General features: G+C 38.1%; 1 protein-coding gene across 2 annotated transcripts in view; it reads left to right on the top strand.

The window, feature by feature from the left end:
* The window catches only part of FRMPD4 (FERM and PDZ domain containing 4), a 286,717-nt gene that overhangs the window by 220,212 nt on the left and 44,027 nt on the right, over positions 1-22,478 (top strand). For both annotated transcript variants that reach the window (XM_087726190.1, XM_087726191.1), the window contains exons 3-4: positions 12,177-12,337; positions 13,089-13,191. In XM_087726190.1, the coding sequence (XP_087582316.1) occupies positions 12,177-12,337; positions 13,089-13,191 (264 nt within the window). The remainder of the gene's footprint in view (positions 1-12,176; positions 12,338-13,088; positions 13,192-22,478) is intronic.

The following is a 22,478-nucleotide window of genomic DNA, read 5'->3' on the forward strand; positions in this document are numbered from 1 at the left end:
GCGCGCTCGAAAGTAGAGGTGCCTCAAGATTTCCTTTCTGACCTCAAACGGGCCCTTCCCCAGGATGACTGGTTCCAGCAGCATCAGGGTGAGTGCACAATGAGGGACGATTTACCGTGGATTGGGGCTAAGCTTTACGTCCCCGCCTCTCTTCGTCTCGTCATTCTCCAACGGGCTCATGATTCCAAGTTGGCGGGTCACTTTGGATTTGTAAAGACATTGCATTTGGTGAAGAGGCAGTTTTGGTGGCCCTCTTTGAAAAAGGACATTGAACTTTATGTTGCCAGTTGTCCAGTCTGTGCAGCCGCTAAACGGCCACCTGGGAAACCGCAAAGCCTACTCCAATCTGTAGCCCGCCCTGTCGCCCCTTGGAAGGAAATTTCTATGGACTTCATTGTTGAACTTCCCGAGAGCCAGGGGCACACCGTCATTTGGGTGCTTACTGACTTATTTTCAAAACAGGTTCATTTTATTCCGTGCCACAAGATTCCTTCTGCGAAGGCACTGGCTAAACTCTTCATTTCTCACATTTACCATTTGCATGGGGTGCCTGATCGCATCATTTCCGACAGAGGTGTCCAGTTCACTTCTGTTTTCTGGAAGGAATTTCTTAAACGCATTGGCTCCGCCCAGGTACTAAGCTCCACCCACCACCCTCAGACTAATGGGGCTTGCGAGAGGACTAATTCTGTTCTGGAACAATATTTACGTTGTTTCATCAATTATCAACAAGATAATTGTTGCCGCACGCTGAAGTGGCCTATAATAATTCTGTCCATAGCAGCACTGGGTTCACTCTTTTTCGTGTCATTTTTGGTCAGGATTTTGTTCCTATTCCTGAACTTCCCCTTGAGCAGCCACAAGTTTCTTCCGTCTCTGAATGGAGCGAACGTTTGAGCCATGTTTGGCCTTTGGCTCTTAGTACTTTGGATGCTGCGCATCGTGCTCATAAGAAACAGGCTGATAAGAAGCGTGCGCAACCTTGCCAGTACAGAGAGGGTGACCTGGTTTATTTGTCCACGAAGTTCCTTCAAACTACACAAAAGTCTAAGAAATTGGGACCTAAGTACGTGGGCCCGTTTCCCATCATCAAGATCATCAATCCTGTTTCAGTTTGTTTGCAGCTGCCCAAACATCTCAACCGTGTTTATCCTGTTTTCCACGTTAACCTCATTAAGCCAGTTCGTGTCTCCTCTTTACATCCGCCTGTGGACCCTCCACCTGCCCCCCTGTTGATTTATGGTGAACGACATTTTGAAGTTCGTGAGATATTGGACTCTCGACGGCGGCGGAATCGGATACAGTACCTAGTGGCTTGGAAGCATTTTCCTCCATCTCATACCGAGTGGGTGGACAAGTCCCATGTCCGTGCTCCCCGACTGCTTCGACAGTTTTATTCTGCTTATCCTGACAAGCCTTGATTTCCCCCCCCCCCTCTTTTTCTCTTCTGTTCTTTGTTGTTCGTCTGTTTGTGTTTTTTCATTTTCCAGGCCTGAACGCCTTTTTCCGGAGGACGGCCGGATGTCAGCCTCTGCTTTGCTGTTGCTTCGATTGCCATGAAACGGGGAGGGAGGGCATGGTATTTGGGAGGGGTTACTCATTGTGCTGGAGGAAGGTTCTGGAGTTCAGCTGCCTGTTGGACTACGCATGCGTAGGAGATTCCCGCCAGGACTAACGGCACCGACATTCCATCTTCGTGATGCCTTTTGAAGTTATCTCACACCTGACACTTGGGAGAATTATGATTGGACTGTAGCTGTGATGCCAAGGGGTGGGGAAAGGGCTATTCTATATATCAATCGCTTTCGCGCCTAAATAATCAGACTTCGCTTCGCTATGCCTTTAATCATTTATAATTAGTAAAAGTACACTTGATTTCTACTCATGGAGTCTCGTGGTCTTCTTTCCTAATTATCTAATGGAGAGGATCTGACAGATGTATAGTAAATGCCCAGTCCCAAGTTTAACTAAATTATTACCTTTTCATCATGTTTCACATTATACAATGATATCCCAATGCATATTCTTGAATTCAATCAGCAGTTCTTCTAGTCGAGCATCCATTTTCCTCGTTTGAATGTTGACTGCTCCTATTCCAAAGGCAGCCTTAGCATCCTCTGCCTTTGGGCATGGTTTACTTAAAATGATAAACTTTGAATTCCAAGTTCCAATCAGACCTAACCAAACTAAAATTGACCACCCAAGGTCAGAAGTGGTTCAACTTGGCCAAAACTACACATGCTTATTAAGAATGCCTTTCTCTCAGAACAGCAGAACAATTAATATTAAACTAATACCAAAAATCATAGCACTCTGAAAAATATGAGATTCTTCCAATGAATAAAGTACAAGTAATTAGCTAAGAAATCAAAAATAAAGGAGCAATGAATGCTAAGAATATCAACTTATTGTTTGGTGGAATGCTAAAATAATTTAAAAAGAATTGCGTTCAGAATCCTTAACAGGTGACATCTTAAAATAAGTTGCTTGCTTAGATTTAAATTTTAAAATTTAAAGATACTGCTGCCTGTCATGATTTCAATTATAAACAATGAAATCTAAAAAAATTTAACCATAAACACAATCACAAATTCTTTCCTCGGATGTCATTTCTTTTATCGATTTTATATTCATTTTATCGTTAAAACAAAATAAGATGGATAGTGCTTTGCTGTTCTTCTCAGTGTAGTCTAGTATTCCAAATTATTTACTTAAAACAGACAGTACAGGCATATAGTTCAACTATAACCTGTTTCCCCTTTATATGCAAAAGAATGGGGATGAATGGCTAATTTTACTGCAGAGAAACTGCCTGCTAAGAATCATAAATGCTCCTTTAATTTTGTGCTTCAAACAGTCTGATCAAAACATTGCTGCAACTCTCTTATACTGACAGAAAGGATTAATTGTTCTTCCTTTTGCTTTGCTTTTTGCCTCGCTCCTCTGAGCCCCAGGCAGGGGCAGAAGCATTTGCATCATGATTTAAAAAGCAAATTAAGTATTTTGAGCAGGGCTGGCACAACTCTTGTTTTACTGAGAATTACATTGGCATTGTTGAAATGGCCTGAAGGATTAGGGGAAAAAGAGTTTGGAAGACCAACAGAACAGAAGCAGCTTGGGAGCACCAACTGAGTGTACATAGCACTCCAGTTCCCTGTAGCATATTCAGGTGACTGGGGAAAACATGTAAATTTGATATGTTTGAATTTCATAAGACACTCCTGATTTTGATGTTATCTGAATTCACTTGTCTGAGTCATAGATGTCTGTAAACATAAAGTGATAGCATGCTGACCCATTTCCAAGTAAAATACCATAGTGCTGCATTTTGTATTTCTTGTTCATATGTTCAATTTGCAAAGTACATACATTTTGTTTAAAAGAAAAAAATGAGATGGCAAGACCCTAAATATGAATGGGAACTTGCATCAATTAGATTTGGATATGTCTATGAAACCAGTGGAGATTTACATCTATACCTTGCTAATATGTGATTGCTTTGCTAATGTGTATAATATGTGACAATTTAGACTGCAGTGAGACATAAATTTAAGGGGGGAAAAGGAAAATGACAGAGCAGAAGTTCATCCAAGCCAATGACATCTTAATCTAACTTGCCCCATTCATTTCTTTGGATTTCTCTAGGTTTGATTCAGACCAGATCCAATTCAGTGAATTAAAATGCATTGCCCTATTGAATTATAATTATATGAATAATAAATGTATATAGTTGAAATTCTAAAAACCAGTTTTGTCCCTAAGAATGTCATGATATTTTTGCAATATCTATGTAGCCATTTATGCAAAGTCCAACAAGCTATTTTTGCATGCATGGCTATGTTCATTTGCATATATTTTTTATTCTTCATGAAGATATAAAGCTGAAGGTCAGATATAACCTTTACAGTCATTTAATGTTCTCTATATCAACAAAAAAGGAGGACTACATCTCTGCCCCATTATTATTTAACTTCTGCATAAATGTCTTTGTAGGATAGAAATATAGATTTTTACCCTCTGAAGTCAAAATAGAAATTGGGTGTTTTTTTCATACTTCCTGGAGTAGGACATTTCATGCCTCCTCTATTATATCAAGTATTCAAAGAACTGCATTAGCCATCCTTAAACTTTTACGCAAATAAAGGAAAATGGTGACATAGCTATTGCCCTCAAATAATTCAAAACAAATGCACTAGCACAGAAGGTACACAGCTGGTCATGCACTTTGGCCATGGAGTGAATCCAGTCTAAATTTTTAAAAGCTGAATTGTATGATTGTTTTTTTTTCTTTTTTGAACTTATTGCCATCTTATTCCAGAAAACTCTGTGTGGTTTTATAAAATTAAAACAGCAAAAGATAATAAAAAGCCGGTCTACTCATGGAGCAAACCTTCCCCCACCCAAACCTGTCAAACTCCCGAAGCCCATCTGACCATCAAACCTGTGGCCTATTAGTGGGGAGCTAAGGTTTAAAGATTATGCAGGTAATGCAGATCTCAAAAGAGGATATTGTTCATACTTTCCCTTACATTTAAACAAATTTTAGGTAACTGCAATTTATGCTCATCATTTCTGATCCTAGTTTTGGGCGTAGTGTAGTGGAAAATAGTTTCTGAACATTTGAGTATCCTTTTGTATACCTAAACAATAATACCATGTCTTCCTTTAGTCTTTTTAAGTTTCTGATTGAATAGCCCAAGTTCCATTGGCTATCCTAATAGAGTATGCCGTCATGTCCCTTGTACCATCTACATTACTCTCCTTTGTGCCTTTTTTAACCTGTCAATATTCTGCAATATTTTCTTTTATAATGCAGCCCAGACTAATGCTAGTCCTTTTAGCAGCTGTCTCATACTGCTGGGTCATGGGCAACTTGTAGTCAGTAACCTTACCCAAGTCCTTTTCAAAGTGCAGCTTTCAAACCATGAATTCCCCATCCATAATTGTGTTCTAGATATTTTCCTTCTTTTCCCCTTGCATTTTCCTTGGTTAAGGGCCTGTTGTTCTTTTCAGCCTATTCTTCCAACCCTTTGTAATCTTGTTGTGTCATGCTAAGCATTGGCCAGAGGCAAATTTGATGAACAGCTCATTAATTTCCTGACAGTTAGAACAATTAATCATTAATCAACCTGCCTCCAGAAGTTATGGATATTCCAAGACTAGAGGTGTCAGCCTCTCTTTTGCTGCTTGCTTTTCGGCTGCCATTGAAACGGGGAGCGGGGGCATAGTATTTGGGTGTGGGAAATATTCTGTACAGGAGAGACTGTAAGAAGGGAGTTGTTCTCACTGTCTACTGCGCATGTGGCGGGGAGAGGAGTTTCCCACCAAGGCCAACTGTCTGACATACCAACCTGATGATGGTTTTTGAAGATGTCTCCCACATGACACCTGTGGAGTAATTGGATTGGACTATGGGCTGGGGTTACCAAGAGGAGGGGTATGGGTCATACATTGATATCTATGTTTGCGCGCGCTTTTATCTCAGATCCAGCTTTGCTTAGCTTCTATTTACTTATAACCAGTAAAAGTACTCTTAATTCTGCAAAATGGAGTTTCTTTCTTGGTTATTAAGTGAAGCAGCCCTGACAAGAGGTTTTTAAGAAGAGATTGGACAACCATTTGTCTGAAATAATATAGTGCATTCTGTTTGAGCAGGGGGTTGGACTAAAAGACCTCCAAGGTCCCTTCCAACTCTTCTCTATTATTCTGTTATTTCCTAACAAAGTTTCTGACTAGTACTGCTTTTCTAAATTGTGATCTTACCCAACAATTAATATTAACTTTATTTTTACCAGTATATTATTTTTATGTGTAATTTATTAGTCACCGAGTGATGGTGTACAACTTTATTAAATAAATAAATGTATTTAATACTTTATGTTGCATCTTTTTTCTGTTTTTGTCTTAAAATTAATTTTTAATGCCATTAGACATGAAGGGTAGTAATTCTAATTGTTAATTATACAGGCTTATGTTGATTTCTGCTGGTTTATGACCATAATTAATCATTTTTATTTATTATGTAGCTGTATAATAATTAGCCTTTGCCTTTTTTTACCTGAATAACAGTCTATTTCTGTGTCATGCCACAAGCTGGAAGCTCTGATTTCACAATGGTAAGAACATAAAAAGTGCCTAGAAAAATATAAAACAAACAATAGTTTATACATTTCTATTCCTCTTCTATCAATAAAAATTGGTTGTATAGAAGCATAATCCAAAATTTGCTTACCCTTTAACAATATGTTTCTTTTCTGCACAGTAGAATACTGGCTTATTTAGCGATAGTTGCTTGAGTGCATTAATAGTGAAATATAGTTGCTTATACGCTTCCCAAACTTTAATGACACAGAAACATACTGCTTCATCTTCTCTTTTTTAGAATATAAAGCCCTTTGACAAATAGATGACAACCTCCTATAGCAATAGCAATAGCAGTAGACTTATATACCGCTTCATAGGCCTTTCAGGCCTCTCTAAGCGGTTTACAGAGAGTCAGCATATTGCCCCCAACAATCTGGGTCCTCATTTTACCCACCTCGGAAGGATGGAAGGCTGAGTCAACCCTGAGCCGGTGAGATTTGAACCGCTGACCTGCTGATCTAGCAGTAGCCTGCAGTGCTGCATTTAACCACTGCGCCACCTTGGCTCTATCCTGGATCCAATCCTTTATATCAGGAGTTTATTTCCAATTATTTGAAATAATATTATTTTCCTTGCCCAATAAAGCTAAACATTTGTATGAAATAAATTCCATGTTTTAGAAGTATACTTCAATATCATATGAAAACCCTTAACTATAATGTCTATTCCCCAAAATTCATTAATATAGCATCTTGAAACCAAAATGAGATTACAGTTGAAAAAGAGCAGATTATATGAGTTAAAGAACTCTCAAATTTCTTATAAATAAAAATCTGATGTTTGTCCTTTTGTAAACATTAAAGGGCCTACAATTTTAGTCCTTTGTCCATTTTTGCTCTATACAGTACTGTGTTTTTCTGTTTCAACAGAGTTTACTGATGGATATTTGTGAGATTGAAATTCTTTCTCAGTTTAGTTCACTTTTATAGCACACGTTTATTGATAATATGACAGATATATTACACATGTAATAATAAATCACTACAGTATATGTGATCAAATTCAGACTATAGTCACACATAGAGTTGCAGCAGAAGGATATTTGAGAATAAATTATTTGCAGAATTTCTAATACTGTTCCACATTCCCAATTATACTTTTTTGTCAAAATGAAAATGAATAGTTGAACTTTAATTTAAATGAATCATTTGTAAAGCATTTAATGCAAACTTTTGCTCATTTGGTAATCAGTATTTATCATAAACAGATAGTAAGTATGAGAAAGAGCAATTCAGAGACAATTTTATTTAGTTTTATCGATTTACAAATCCTTATCACTGTCCCCTGAAGAATAATTGCATAGCTAATCAAGGTTATACACTTTTTTTTTTCATAATTAAACTGTTAAATGTCAGTTTCTTAGTTGACAGGCAATTTGAAATCTCTGGTAGATCTCCAAATTCTATTCAATTTTTGTTTGAGAAAAGAATTAGTGTTATAATTCAGATAGTGTGGGTGCCCCCTCTCTCTTTCTCTCTCTCTCTCAATTAAAATTACATAGGTTTTAATTCTAAGTATTATTATCCACCCACCCCAGTATTATGAATTATAAGCAATATTTATTTGCTTATAGTTGTAGATTTGTTTCTATTTTCCTGTTGCTTTGTATGTGGATTTATACATGTCATATAGCCTTTGGCATGTTTGGGCATGATAATTTTTTTTTAATTACACTTGTGCCATATGCTCATCCAGATGGCTTTTACTTATATGGTACTATAAAATGATATTATTTTAGAGGATTTAAGTATTGATGGAGAACTTGCAGACAAATATAATTTATGTTTAGTTGTAAAATAAGCCATAATTACACAATTAATTTCTACACCTTTGTAGAAAAGGGTTCTCTTTCCTTGATGTGACCAAAGAAGAGAGCCCAGATCTACCTGTAAATATTGGTTTTTTCATATTGCTGATCTCCACCTATGGATTGTTTGTTTGATTGATGTGTATCCTGTCTCTTGTTCAGAAGCTCAGGACGGTTATACATAGCACTTCCTTCTCCTTTTGTTTCCCAGACACCCTGTGTGATACTGCAGAAAGTCACCACCGATCCCTCTCCTAGAAGAATAAAATGGTTTGAGGAATGTTTTTAAAAAAGGCAGAATATTATATTTTCCTAAATAAGAAATGGAGAAACATGTTTTTAGAGGCAGGAAGCAGACTAGTCTTTCATTATAGCCCTCAGCAGATGTTAGCACTTAAGAGATAAAGAGTTTATTCAAAGAAGCCAAGTATTAGGTAGCTCTATGCATAGGCAAAGCAAATACTGCAGGCAAAAATCCATTCAAGACAGGATATTTTGATATAGCAATAGCAATAGCAGTAGACTTATATACCGCTTCATAGGCCTTTCAGGCCTCTCTAAGCGGTTTACAGAGAGTCAGCATATTGCCCCCAACAATCTGGGTCCTCATTTTACCCACCTCGGAAGGATGGAAGGCTGAGTCAACCCTGAGCCGGTGAGATTTGAACCGCTGACCTGCTGATCTAGCAGTAGCCTGCAGTGCTGCATTTAACCACTGCGCCACCTTGGCTCTTATCAGATATTCCCTGCAGCAGTCAGAAGAAAGGCAGAGTGATAGATTTAGCCCTCACTCAAGATCCAAACAGGAAAAACCATTAAACCACATTAGGAATTATTGCATCATCCTCAGAGGAGTTCAAACGTCAACCTAACTTAGCTCAGGCAAACACCTAGGATTTGTATTTTGCCTATAGAGCCAGCTATGACCACTACATGGCCCCAGGGGAGTCTGACAGCAAATACAATACATGTTCTTGCACAGGAACAGGAAGCTCAAGTGCAAAGTCCAAGAGAAGGTATAACTCCCCCCAAACTCCATGTGGTCAGCTGCACCAGAACCACAAATATGTGATTCCGTTCATCATTACATCTTCTTTCCAGTCAGCCTCCATGTTTCCAGTGTCTTTCTCTCTGCTTGGAACTGAACCAGATGGATATTTCTTCCCACAATAGGTTGGGTTAAGACCAAGTTCTTCCAGTGCTTTAACCAATATTTTAGGGAACCAGTGTTTATATACCTAGAGAATGGAGAAAACTATTTGAATGTCCATAATAAGAATTAACTACAGAACCAAGGATAAGATCAGGGGCACACAGTCCTGGACCTTGTTAACTGTAGCTTATTTATTGCTTTTTTAGGAGACCAGGATTTCCAGATACTGTCTAGAGTTATATTTTATTGTAAATGTTAACAAAGAGAAAATAGACAAACAATAAAAGTACTGAGTTCTTGGTGAAAGCAACTATAAATGTAAGCTAGAAGTACAGAATTCTGTACCTAAATTTTAGAAATGAATGTCATTTTAAATTATTAGAACTTAAAAAGTTCATTTATTGAAAAAAAAAATTTTTTACATACACAACCATCATAAATATGAACCTGTGGCCAAGCATCCACATTTTAATCACATGACAGTGAAATGTGAAAATCAGTCATGTCACTTTTTTCAGTGGCATTGTAACTTTCAACAGTCATTAAATGAACTGTTGTAAATTGAGGACTACCTGTATCGTAATGAACCATGCACAAATGAATCAGCAGATTCATGAGATGGTGCAAAGCTTCCTCAGCACAGAGCAATCTTCATATGTGGGCTTGAATAGTAAGAGCAGCAGGTCCATTTATGGTTACTTCTGCCATTCATAGATTTTCTTAGCCAACTTGGATTTTGTTCAGCAACATTACATCAACTTCCCATGTGGCACTGGGAAGGGGAGGGATCAATGCTGTACCATCCAGGAGCAGCTGGTGAGCAAGGAAGAGACCTGGTGGCAGAGCTCTTGAGAGAACACAGCAGCTCTTTTCCTGAGTTGAAATTTCCTGAGTTGAAAGTGGATTGGACTTGGCTGCTTTAGTCCTGCAACCTGGGAAGAGATGGCATTCCATCTTTTTCCTCTCCCAGCCAAGTTAATATCTCTACTGCACTGCTTCCTGCCCCCCTTTCTGGAACTGATTGCTTTTTGATGCACTAATAGCTGTGGAGCAGATGTGATGCCTGCCACACCTTGTTGGTCACGCTGTTCCTTCTATTCCAGCCAGAGTGTGGAAGAAAGCTAGAGCAAAATATACAAATGATGTGTCAGCAAAATGGGAGAGGCTGGACTAGGTGGACTAAACAAGGGAGGTTCATGAATGATGCATCTCTTAGTCATTGATTAATAATCTAGTGTTCCTGTGTGCTTACATAGGCTGAACTTGATTGGCTAGGCAAAGCAGAAGTAAATACAAACCCTAATATTTGATCCCCAGGAGCTACAATCTTAAGTTTGACAACTTTTACTTGAATTTATTCAGCCACCAACCAAAGTATGATTTATGAAATGAAATTTAATCTTATTTTTACTAACACTTAACTAATCCAATTATATGTTATGTGCAAATAGAAATGTCTAGCTACCTTTAATTACAGAATAACTTTATAACACCAACCATACAACCATGTCTTGGAAGCACATTGAATTGGCCTTTCTATACAGTATAACATGAATACCAGATTGTACGATGAATTTAACTCACTAATTTCATGCTGCTTTAGTAAAAAGACCTAAGTATTTTATAAAATATATCTAGTGCTTTATACAGGTATGACTTTATATTTCTCCCTTCTTGAAGATTCTTTTTTATATTTATTATACACTCATATTTATACATGTATGTTGCAAAACCTAATTCAAAAAGACAGAATACTTGTCCACTATATCTAAACTATTGTCTTTCTTACAAACACTGATTAATCCTTTTAAAAATCTATAGAATTTTGAGTTTGATCCTTTATGAAGTTCTTTTGTACCAATTCTAATGAAATACTGGTAGTCCTCAACTTACAACAGTTAATTTAGTAACTGTTCAAAGTTACAATAGCACTGAAAAAAGTGACTTGTGACCATTTTTCACATGACTGTTACAGCATCCCAATGGTCACATGATCAAAATTCAGGTGCTTGACAAATAGCAGTAGCAGTAGACTTATATACCGCTTCATAGGGCTTTCAGCCCTCTCTAAGCGGTTTACAGAGAGTCAGCATATTGCCCCCAACAATCTGGGTCCTCATTTTACCCACCTCGGAAGGATGGAAGGCTGAGTCAACCCTGAGCCGGTGAGATTTGAACCGCTGAACTGCTGATCTAGCAGTAGCCTGCAGTGCTGCATTTAACCACTGCGCCACCTTGGCTCATGGACAAATGACTCATATTTATGATTGTTGTACTGTCTCATAGTCATGTGATCATCTTTTGCAACCTTCTGACAAACAAGACAATGGGGAAGCCAGATTCACTTAACAATCATGTTATTAACTTAACGAATGCAATGATTCATTTAACAGCTGTGGTAGGAAAACTCCTAAAATTAACAAATGTTTCACTTAGCAACATAAATTTTAAGGCTCAGTTGTGGTCGTAACTCAACGACTACCTGTAAATGTGTCTTAGTGTATTTGCAACTGCATACAAGTGGTCCTCAACCTATGACAATTGATCCCAAAATTTCCATCGCTGTTGTGAGTTTTGCCTCATTTTACAACTTTTCTTGCCATAGTTGTTAAATTAATCATTGCAGTTGTTTAGTTAGAAACATGGTTAAGTGAATATAGCTTCCCCATTGACTTTGCTTGTCAGAAGTTCACAAAACATGACCCTGGGACACTGCAAACATCATAAATACATGCCAGTTGTCAAGCATCCAATTTTTCATCACATTAATCATAGGAATGTTGCAGTAGTCATAAGTGCGAAAAATGATCACAAATCGCTTTTTTCAGTTGCTGCTGTAACTCTGAATAATCACTAAATGAATGATGGTAAGTTGAGAACTTCCTGTATCTATGTTTACTCAAATTACCAAATTTATTTCGTTTATCATACTAAGTATGTTGAGGACTATAGTTTTATATAAAAATACATTCTTACTGTTTAAATAGTATTGATATACTTTTCAAATTCAACTAGAAACCTGGGTTTGTAGCTTTACCTAGATTTAAAAATGCCTGTCTTCTTTTCTCTTAGTCACATGATTCAGACTGCTCCTTTTGATGATCCTCGAATAGACAGCTGCCAAATTATACCTCCAGCACCTCGGAAAATAGAAATGAAAAGAGACCCAATTTTGGGATTTGGTTTTGTGGCTGGCAGTGAAAAACCTGTTGTTGTGCGCTCAGTAACACCAGGTATGATTTCTGTGTTTGGCTAACATTAATCTAATTGTTATATTGGTTCCTTTATCACAGCTTTTCTGCTGATAGATTTCCATTAGTTAGTGTGTTCCAGCTTTGTATTTTCTAGATGTGTTGTGACTAGAATTCCCAAAAATCCCTGAAGCCTATGACAACAGTGCCTGGAAATTCTAACCAAATACATTTAGAAGACATTGTACTATAGAAGGTTGACATTCATTAGTCTATATTATTTTGCTATACAAAAGAGGCAACACAAGACAGCCTCTGTAGTCAAAATTCTATGGTTTGTGTCATACCTGTACTTAAGCTATAGTACTAATAGTGAAGTAGAACGCAAACAAGCAAATGACTTCTTCCAGAACCTTTCCACGAAGAGTTTGCTGGACTCCAACTAGTTTTTTCTTGTTTTATTTAATTGAGGGCCTCTGACCACTTATCCACATATTCCAATGAATGATTCTAAAGACTGAAGAGCAAAACCACACTAAAGCCACAGCCAATGTTGGTTCAATTTGATTTTTAATTTGATATTGCAGAAAAATGCATTTCACATTCATGTGTCAGTATGGGAAAATATCCCTAGCATTTTCAGCATTACAGCATGTGCATAACAAATAGGTTTAGGTTTAGGTTATAGGTTTATTACATTTATATGCTGCCCTATTCCCCAGAGGGACTCAGGGCAGCTAACAAACCCAAGGGAGGGAATACAATAAAATATAATCTGTGCTTGTATTTCCAGGTGGTCCTTCGGAAGGAAAACTTATACCAGGAGACCAAATCATAATGATTAATGATGAGCCAGTAAACACTGCCCCAAGGGAGAGAGTCATTGACCTTGTCAGGTAGTAGTTGTCTTTTTCTTATTTTATTTTAAATCATTGCCTTTACCAGAATCCAATATAAAATTGGAAGACCGATTATTACACCGTGTTATTGTTATGTAGGGCTGGTTAAAAAGAAATGTGCTTGGAAAGCTAAAATGCCAAAAATGTTTTTGTAACAACAGTAAATGGAAGCAAGAAATATTGTTATCCACACTTTAAATATGTAATTCTTCTTTTCCCTATAGCCACTGTGGCAGATACAAATTTTATATAGGTTAGTAGATGATGGATGATTCTGGCAGATATCATCTTGAACAAATTACTACTGAGAAATGTCACAGGTGAAACTGAGAGCTGGTTATGTAGGCTACTATATCAGGATTATCTTTGAAAAGACTAAGAATAAGGGCATCAGAGCAATTGAGAGTAAATAGAATGATTGTATATCCTTGTAGAGTACATGGCTATAAGGAAATGGAAATAATTTTTTTTGTAGAATGTGGGATTCTTCATTCCATTATGACTTTTCACTTTCATCTGCATCTATAATAACTAAAACATGCAATTTATTAAATAAAAATAAAGTATTCTCAGGAATCAGAATTATTTCCTATACCAGCTTCTTCTTTTGCTACAGTAAAATACAGTATATATTAATTTATATATGGATCTTTGATATGGTGAGTCAGGATATCATTGCAGCTTGCTCAAGAAACTCCCATTTGCTTAGACTCTTTAATCAGATGTAAATTTTCAAGATTAATTCTTCTTGTATTTCTCTGGTACCAATTTGGCCAGGCAATTGTAAGTGGATCCTATAAGTGATGCCAAATTCTCAGGAGAACATTCAGTACTAGTCTAAAGTTTTTATTTCTTAATAATTAAAACAAATCCAATACTTACAACATGCTAAAGCATGATAAAAATAATTCACTCTGCCATTATGGCAAATTAACCCTCCTTGTCTGACTGACTGACTGTTTTTGTCACTCTTTATATACTCGCACTTAGAAATCATGCTTATTTGTCATGCATAAAATCCATCCTTTTCTAATGATTTCTGTTTCAATTTTGAAATTTCAGGATTTAGGTTTGCTATACAAAATCATTAAACTAACAGTGAAAGAGAAATATGTTAGTTCTTTTCTAATTCTTCATGCTATACATATCCACTGAATAAATAATTCATAGTAACTTTTAAAATAATAAGTGAAATAAATATAAACATTGGTATCTGTTCATTGACCATGCATATGCACAATGTTGTGAAGGAGAAAAGAGTAACCTTTCTCACTATCTCACCTCCACACCCTGGCCTAATTTTTTTTCCAGATTTACCTTCATAGTAATAATTTCTTTGTGAGTGCTATATTTAGAGTTGTGGATAACTCTGGGGGAAAATAACTTGCTAGTAATCCTGCCAATAAAATCTCATTGTTAAATTATACATTTCTATATGTACATGTGATGTTATAGCACTATGATATCAACCTCTGTTTCCCTCTCAATTGTTAACTGTTCTGAAAATAAAACCATATATTAAACATTGCAAGTTACATTAGGTTAGCAAATAAATGCCATGTATGGTCTATAAATATTAAACCTTGACTACAGAACCTCAAGGGTTATCTTTCTTATTTAAAGCAAGAATGGAGAAGACGTACTCAGACCACAGGAAAGAAAAAACAAATGGAAACTAAAATGCTAAAGACAATTTTGTCTTTGAATGTGACATCTGTTTTATTTATTGATTACTGCCATCAAGTTAATGTTGACTCTTAATAACCACATTCTCTTGGTGACCACATTCTTAACAACCCCATATATTGTACCCAAGGAGGGATCAATGTAAGTGATCCCTGTAAGAGTGCCGAATTCACAGTGTCGGTTTTTCTGAATGATGTGGCAAAGAAACCTATGTTAGCTACCTTAGAATAAGGAAGCTGGTAAAACTAGATCAATTCAAAAATAAACCTTATCCTGGACTTACAGGATAGCATCAACAGTAGAGATAATTCTCTTGGGGCATTCAGGTACAAGGAATCCCAGGATCAGTCTTGTTGCAAATATTCCATGGTCTGTCATGGTTTCAGTCTTAAAAAAATAAATTAAGGCCACAAAAGGAACATAGCAGACAAATGAGAGTGGAAATACTATATTATGCTGGAGGAGCCACCACCATCACAGCTGTTACAACACCTTCTCTTCCTCTTCTGCTGCTCTGACGTCAGCTGTCATCTCAATCATCAGTATCAGCAGCATCACTGTCTCCCCCCTCTTCTCATATAAAAACAATGCTTGAGGTGACTGAGGAAATAAGAGGGATCTTGCATCCTGTGATGGTAATGGAAAGAGACAATTATTGGATTGTCCTCTTTTTCTCTTTCTCTCACCTGTTATCAACACAGCCTGGTAGAGGAAGATGTAGCTCCTTACTCCTTATGAGACAGGTTAGATCAGTGTTTCTCAACCTAGGCAAAGGTGTGTGGACTTCAACTCCTAGAATTCCTCAGCCAGCATAGCTGGTTGGGGAATTCTGGGAGTTGAAGTTCACACATCTTCAAGTTGGCCAGGTTGAGAAACACTGGGTTAGATTATCATATCGCTGGAAAACTTTACTTGAATGGCTGTCTTGGGATTCAGAGAACTAGACTAAGGATCCTGAGTTATAATAAAAGTATTAATTATTATATTTCAGGGCAGTCGATAATCATAGCAATTTTACAACCTCCAACCTCGTAATCCCAAAGGTGCTTTTTCAAGAGGCAACTGGACTTCCCTGTTTTTCTTCGAAGATGTTTCGCTTCTCATCCAAGAAGCTTCTTTAGCTCTGACTGGATGGTGGGGAATGGAAGGATTTATATTTTTTGCAAATAGCTGGTCATTTCATTCTTTAGTGAGTCATTAAGGCCACTTGGAGATTTATCTGTATCCTCAGGGTCACTAGAGTATGCAAATGAGTGTGGAGCCTTCTTGGAACTGTTGAAAGGACTATATTATAAACTGGAGATTGATGATGTGATATCCCTCTGTTGAGAGAAGGCTGTTCAGTTTTGATACTGTAGATGCCTCTTTGACCCCACTTTCAAACCAGCTGTCCTCTGTGTCCAAAATGTGGACTTTGCTGTCTTCAAAAGAGTGGCATTTGTCTTTGAAATGCAGATGGACTGCTAAATCTTGTCCTGATGGGTTTGTTCTCCTATGTTATGCCATGTGTTTATGAAGTGGTTGTTTTGTTTCTCCAATGTATAGATCTGCACTTGTCTCACTGCATTGTATTGCATATACCACGTTGTTCAGTTTGTGTCCAGGTGTTTTATCCTGGAGGTGGACAAGCTTCTGCCTTAGTGTATTTTTGGATTTAAAGTGTGCATGTATGTTGTGTTGGCTGAAGATCCTCCTGAAGTTTTTTGGATGATGTGAAACATTTTCAAAGAAAAACAAGAAAGTCCAATTGCCTCTTGAAAAAGCAGCTTTGGGATAACCATGACCTGATTGACTGAGAATCTCCATAAACATACAACTTCATAATGTTTCTCAGGCTTTGCAACTCATAATTACAATTGTAATCTTTATTTTCATTTCTAATTTTTCTCCTATACTATCTATAAAATATAATTCAAAGTGAGTCTTAAAATCTGACCTACATATTTGCAGACACACAGTATAACCTGTGCTTTTCAAGTGGATGTAACATTCCATTGTGTTCAGAGAAAAACATATGCCTGCAACATATGGGTTCTTGCCTTAACTACTTCCTTTTATTCCTCCCCTCCCAAATGGTGGGGAAAAGTTTGTGATAGAAAAGAGTGGGGCAAAGGAATTCCAAGTCAGTGGTTCATACCTTGCTCTGTAACTGGTGCAGATTTGAGCTTAAATACGTGAATGTCAGCCCTGGAGACCATCTTTTCTTTTGGATCTTCAGGGCTGCCACACTTCGTCTGTGGGAAGAGGGGTTTGCATGAAGCTGGTAGAAGTATTTAGGCATAACAACATTCTTTTATCTGAGAGTCAAAGATGTTCAGGCTGCACCTTGAGTGGCGTGACTGGGATGCATCTCCAGTTGGGACAGTGAATTGATTGGACCATGAGATGGACATGTGGGTGCACGGGAAGACTTCAACTTTCCTTTGGGTGGGGAAAACCCAGGAGTTTTCATATTCAGGTTTTCCCAGATGTGCCAGTATGACATTTCTAATAAAATGGAACTTTGAGGAACAGCTGGCCTTTGAGTCTTCATTGGTTGGGGGTGTTATTTGGAACCCTGACAGTCACTCTGTAATCATCATATTCATTGTTAATTCAGAAGATGATACAAACAATGGTAAAACAAACAAAAATTAGATAGTGATTACTGTCTAATTATTTTTTGCCTGTGTCTTTATTTCACCTCTTCTATGGCCCCAACATTTCATGCACTATAGATCTCCCTTCCATGCCAAACACATACATCAAGTTCTACACAAAACAGAAATTAAAATAAAACTGGCTAATGGTAAATGACCAGTGAACAATTTATCAATTTATGCTATTCCAATGATTTTGTAACTAATATTATTTTCAAACAATCAAAACTATAAATGGATGTCATCAAATGGAGTATATAGAAATTGAATTGACTGTATAATTGCTAAACAGAGCTGGAGGACCTCACTTGGACATGGCCAGGTGCTGACTATGGAATAGATCACAAATTGCTTATGTGAAACTTACAAATTAAGCTAAAGAATTAAGCCAATAAGGACATCATCTTGAACACATAGAGTAACAGAATGTGTATGTGACTTTGAGGAACAAGGGGAAGAGTTGCTGCTTAGAAAACAATCAGATAAGAGAAGCAGGAACCCCCCATGGGCTAAAGAAACTTAGGAAGGACCAATCGTAATGGGGTGTGGGAAAATAGTTAAAAGTGGTGGTGGGAAGAGTATACTTTTAGACTTGTAAGATACTGTTACTATAGTCTTACAATAAAGTAGAATTCGTTCATCTTGTCATGTTTCCTATCTAGTGCATCTGGCAAGATGACATACAGTATGTACCATTTTCAAGGAGGAAAATCAGGAATCTCTTTGAAGAGAACTGGAGGAAATATGGAATGAACTTAAAGAAGTTATTAAGGATGAATATGAAAAATTACTGCCAAAAATGAAGGAAGAGAAGACAGCAAACTGGATGACAGAAAGCCAAAAAGTGTAGTCTAGTGTAATGCTGAATTATGGGAAGAAAAACATTAGACTTGAACCATTGCTATGTAGAAAGCAGGATAGAAATGATTTATTTATTCATTCATTTATTTTAGGAAATTTATATTGCCACCTATTTGCACATAGCGACTCAAGATGGCTTATAAGAATATAAAAACCTCATATAAAAACCAATAAAATTAATAAAAGAGAAAATTATATAATAAATTAATAAATTAATAAAATCACACACACACACACACACACACAGACCCTGCCACCCTGGCGACAACACATCACACTAGCCATTTATGGGCTCCATCTCGCTCTGCGTTCCCCAGCCCATTGGTAGAACCAGGTCTTCAATGTCTTCTAGAAGAGTGTTAGAGTGGGGACCATTCTAATCTCTGGGGGAATGAGAGAGAGGGAGCCTCCAGAGAGAGGGAGCCACCACGGAGAGGGCCCTTCTTCTGGGTCCCACAAGGTGTATGTCCCTAGGGGATGGGACACACAACATTCCTTGCCTCCCTACTCTGGTAGGTCGGGTAGATGTGACCGGCAACCTGGTCCCAAGCCATGAAGGGCTTTAAAGGTAACAATCAGCACCTTGAATTGCACCCAGAAGCAAATTGGCAACCAAAGCAGCTCTCGCAGGAGATGTGATACATGTGCACACCGAGGTCTGCCCAAAATCACACAGGTCACTGCATTTTGCACCAACTGGAGCTTCCGGATGTTCTTTAAGGGCAGCCCCACATAGAGCGCATTGCAATAGGATGTTCCTTATTTTTTTATAATAATTTTATTAAACTTACCAAAGTATAAAATACAAATGAAAATGTCACAAAGGTGCTTTTTCCCCCTCAAGAGGCAGCTGGGCTTTCTGGTTTTTCTTTGAAGATACTTTGCTTCTCATGCAAGAAGCAGAGCTGAAGAAGCTTCTTGGATGAGAAGCAAAATATCTTCAAAGAAAAACCAGAAAGCCCAGCTGCCCCTTGAAAGAAAAGAAGCACCTTGGGGACAACCATGACCTGGATGACTGAGAATCTCCATATACAAATGAAAATGTTCTTTTTTTCACCTGGGAATCCTCCCTAATTCTTCATGGCATTTATCAAATAGTTATACAAAGTGTGCTTTAGTCTTTCCTTTTAAAGGAAAGAATATTGCATGCTAGGAATGTCTTTCTCTCTGCATGCAAGATTTCCATGGGCAGAAAAGTTTTTGATTCTGAAAAGTTTAACTTTGTGATCTTCCAGCTATTATTTTATGATGTTCAGACTGAAAGACTGTTCTTAATATCAATAATAGTAATACCGGTAGTAAATTTGAATAGATAGTTTGACTTTTCTTTAATATAAATTATGAAGAAAACACATCTGGTTAATAGCCTCCTTTTAGGAAAAGGGCTACTTTAAAAAAATGGAAGATAAAGATTGGAAGACTACAAAATATAATTATTGTAAAATAATGAACTTCGATTCATTCCCATCTTTTATTTTACTAGACCCCTGTAGTGCTTACTTTGATTAATTAGAATACCAATCACTTTTTGAAGTCAGTTACTTTAGTAGTATTGTAGTATAATTTGCAGTAATATAAAGCTTCATTATTTGTAAATTTTAATAATGCTTCTCTCCTTGTACTCTTGCTGAGTGTGTTCAGGCAAAGAACATAACTTGAGAGTAATTCTTCAAAGAGAAAAAATTGTTATATAAATATTTGTAAAATAGACCTAATAAAAATATTTTTCACGGCAAAAGAAAAAAAGAAAAAAAAAGCCTAAGGCTAATTTTAACTTTATTATTAAAATACAGAATAAATGTGGATAACATGCAAGGCAAACAGATGAGGTCTATTTAAAGAGTTGGGTCTATTGCTTGGGAGTAACAGCTGCTGATCATTTTAGTGCTGCACATTTGGGTAATTCAGAATTAATCATGCTGTCTTTTGGAATTGGTGCCTGTGCAACATGAGCTTTGTGATCCCTACACAAAAGAGTAGAATTATTTCAAGCTGTCTCTCTGTCAATTATGTACAAAAGTAGAACTTGAATTACAAAGTTTATGAATCAGATTGAAATGATTTATCCATTAAAATAATTAATAATTCCATTTAAATTAGTTAAAACAGTTTAACCTAATCCAGTTAAATTACAAATGTACTTTCTGTCAAAACGGGTCAGTTTTAGAAAGGTTGTAATTTGCATACATGGGTTTTAGCCTTAGAAACAACACTGTAGACACTTTTAGTGAGGCACTAAGCATCAACAGTACTGGCCAAAATAGTGGAAACCTTTTCAGAAAAGTCTACTGGATTTTTGAGGTTTGATGCAGGGGTCGGTTTCAAAAATGTTTACTACCAGTTCTGTGGGTGTGGCTAGGTGGGGAGCATGTGGCTGAGTGGGCGTGGTCAACTTGATGTGATTCACTCACACACACACACACTCATTCACATACCCCCCACCTAGCCACGCATACAGAACCGCAAAAATTTCTGATTTGCCAGCTGGGAGCTGCCGCATCCCATTGCAGGCACCTAATCCACCAAATTAAACCAACTGCATTTTGCTTTAAATAGAATAATACTCATTTTCAGTCTGAAACATTCTGGAAACCAGAGAGTTAATACTTCGCTTACTGCCGACTGGGTGCTTAGCTGCTTTGACATGGTTTCTTTACAACCTCCCAGTCCGTGTGAAAAAAAAGCTGAGCAGACTTTTCAGGAGCATCGCAGCTCAGTCTCACGTCGCCTTGCTCCCTTCTGAAGTTAGGAAGCGCCGCTTCATCCCCGGGGTGCCCCAGGAACCCTGGGGCGCTTGTGCAGGCTTGGCAGCAGGAAAACCTTTGGCGCCCATTCCTTCAAATGGGGATCCCTTCAAGTGTGGCCCAAACTGCGAAGCCTCCCAAGGGCCTTCCCAAAAAAGTACTGAGCAGGCAGGCGGCAACAAGCGGTAAGGGAAGCGAGCCCTGAGCCAGCATCCCTGCCTCCTTCCTCCGAGAGCCAGCTTGGGAGACAGACAGCCTCCTCCGCCTCTGTGTCCATCCCTCACCATCCGCACGGAGCCTCTGCCTTGTTTGCAAAGTGGCTTTCAAAGAGAACAAAGCGGGCATGGCACACCCAAAGCTATCGCTTCTTCACAACAGCCGAAAACCTCTTCTGCTTGGAACTCCAAGCTGTGGGGAAGGAGTCTGCAACACCAGCAGCTTTGGGGCTCCTTCCCTCAGTGGTTTGTTATCTTACCTCTAGGCGGCTATGCCGACTTTGTCTTTAAAGGCTACTGCTCCACACCTTTTGATCTTTCTCGGGCGCAGAGAAAAGCAACCCTGTGAAGGGACCGAGCCTGTTGCTGAACTTGGAAGCCAAGAGGCTTCTTTTCCACTCAGCTGCTAGCGCAGGGCACTGAAAAGACCTCTAGTCACTGCTGCCATCTTTGCGCATGCACAGCTTTCTTCTCACTGGCTCAGGGACGTGCAGTCACTGGAGGCAGGGGAGGCGGGGCCTCACCAGTCAAGCGAAGAAAAGGAAAGAATTTTTTAAAATAATTAAAAAGGCCAGGGTAGTTGCTGCCAGACTCCAAGTCACAGTGACTTTGAGTCTGCTTAGTGTTAAGTGTAGGAGGAGGCTAGAGAACTATGGGCTTCCTTTCCATAAGGAATTTTTCGTCTTTTAAGAGTTAAGCAAGGGTTAAAAAGCGAAAAATTTCGTATGCAAAGGAGGCACGTGATTCGCCCGCCTCCTGATCTGGGAGCAGCAAATCATGCCTTGCAGTTGAGCGACTGCGCAATCTAGCAGCAGGAGCCTTGCTTGTAAAACATGCCGGTGTTGGAAAAGTTCATGCTATGAGCAAGTTCAACTCTCCAGCGTGCAAGTAAAGTTTCTTTGGTTTTTCCAACCTTTTACCATTATGTCTACGGAGAGGTTCTCAATCATTCAGATCTGCGCTTTTTCCAAAGGCGAGTGGACTTTCTGGGGTTCCCCCCCCCTTTTCAGACGTTTCTCTTCTCGTGCAAGAGGATAGAAGAACCGAAAGCTTCATGGATGAGAAGCGAAATGTTTTCAAAGGGGGGAAAAAATACCCCAAGAAAGTGGTCAACTTGCCTTTTGGGAAAAAAAGCACCT

Source organism: Thamnophis sirtalis, unplaced genomic scaffold (genome assembly GCF_051295495.1).
Source record: "Thamnophis sirtalis isolate CommonGarterSnake01/CBP01778 unplaced genomic scaffold, rThaSir2_p1.2 scaffold_12, whole genome shotgun sequence".
NCBI classification, from domain to species: domain Eukaryota; kingdom Metazoa; phylum Chordata; class Lepidosauria; order Squamata; family Natricidae; genus Thamnophis; species Thamnophis sirtalis.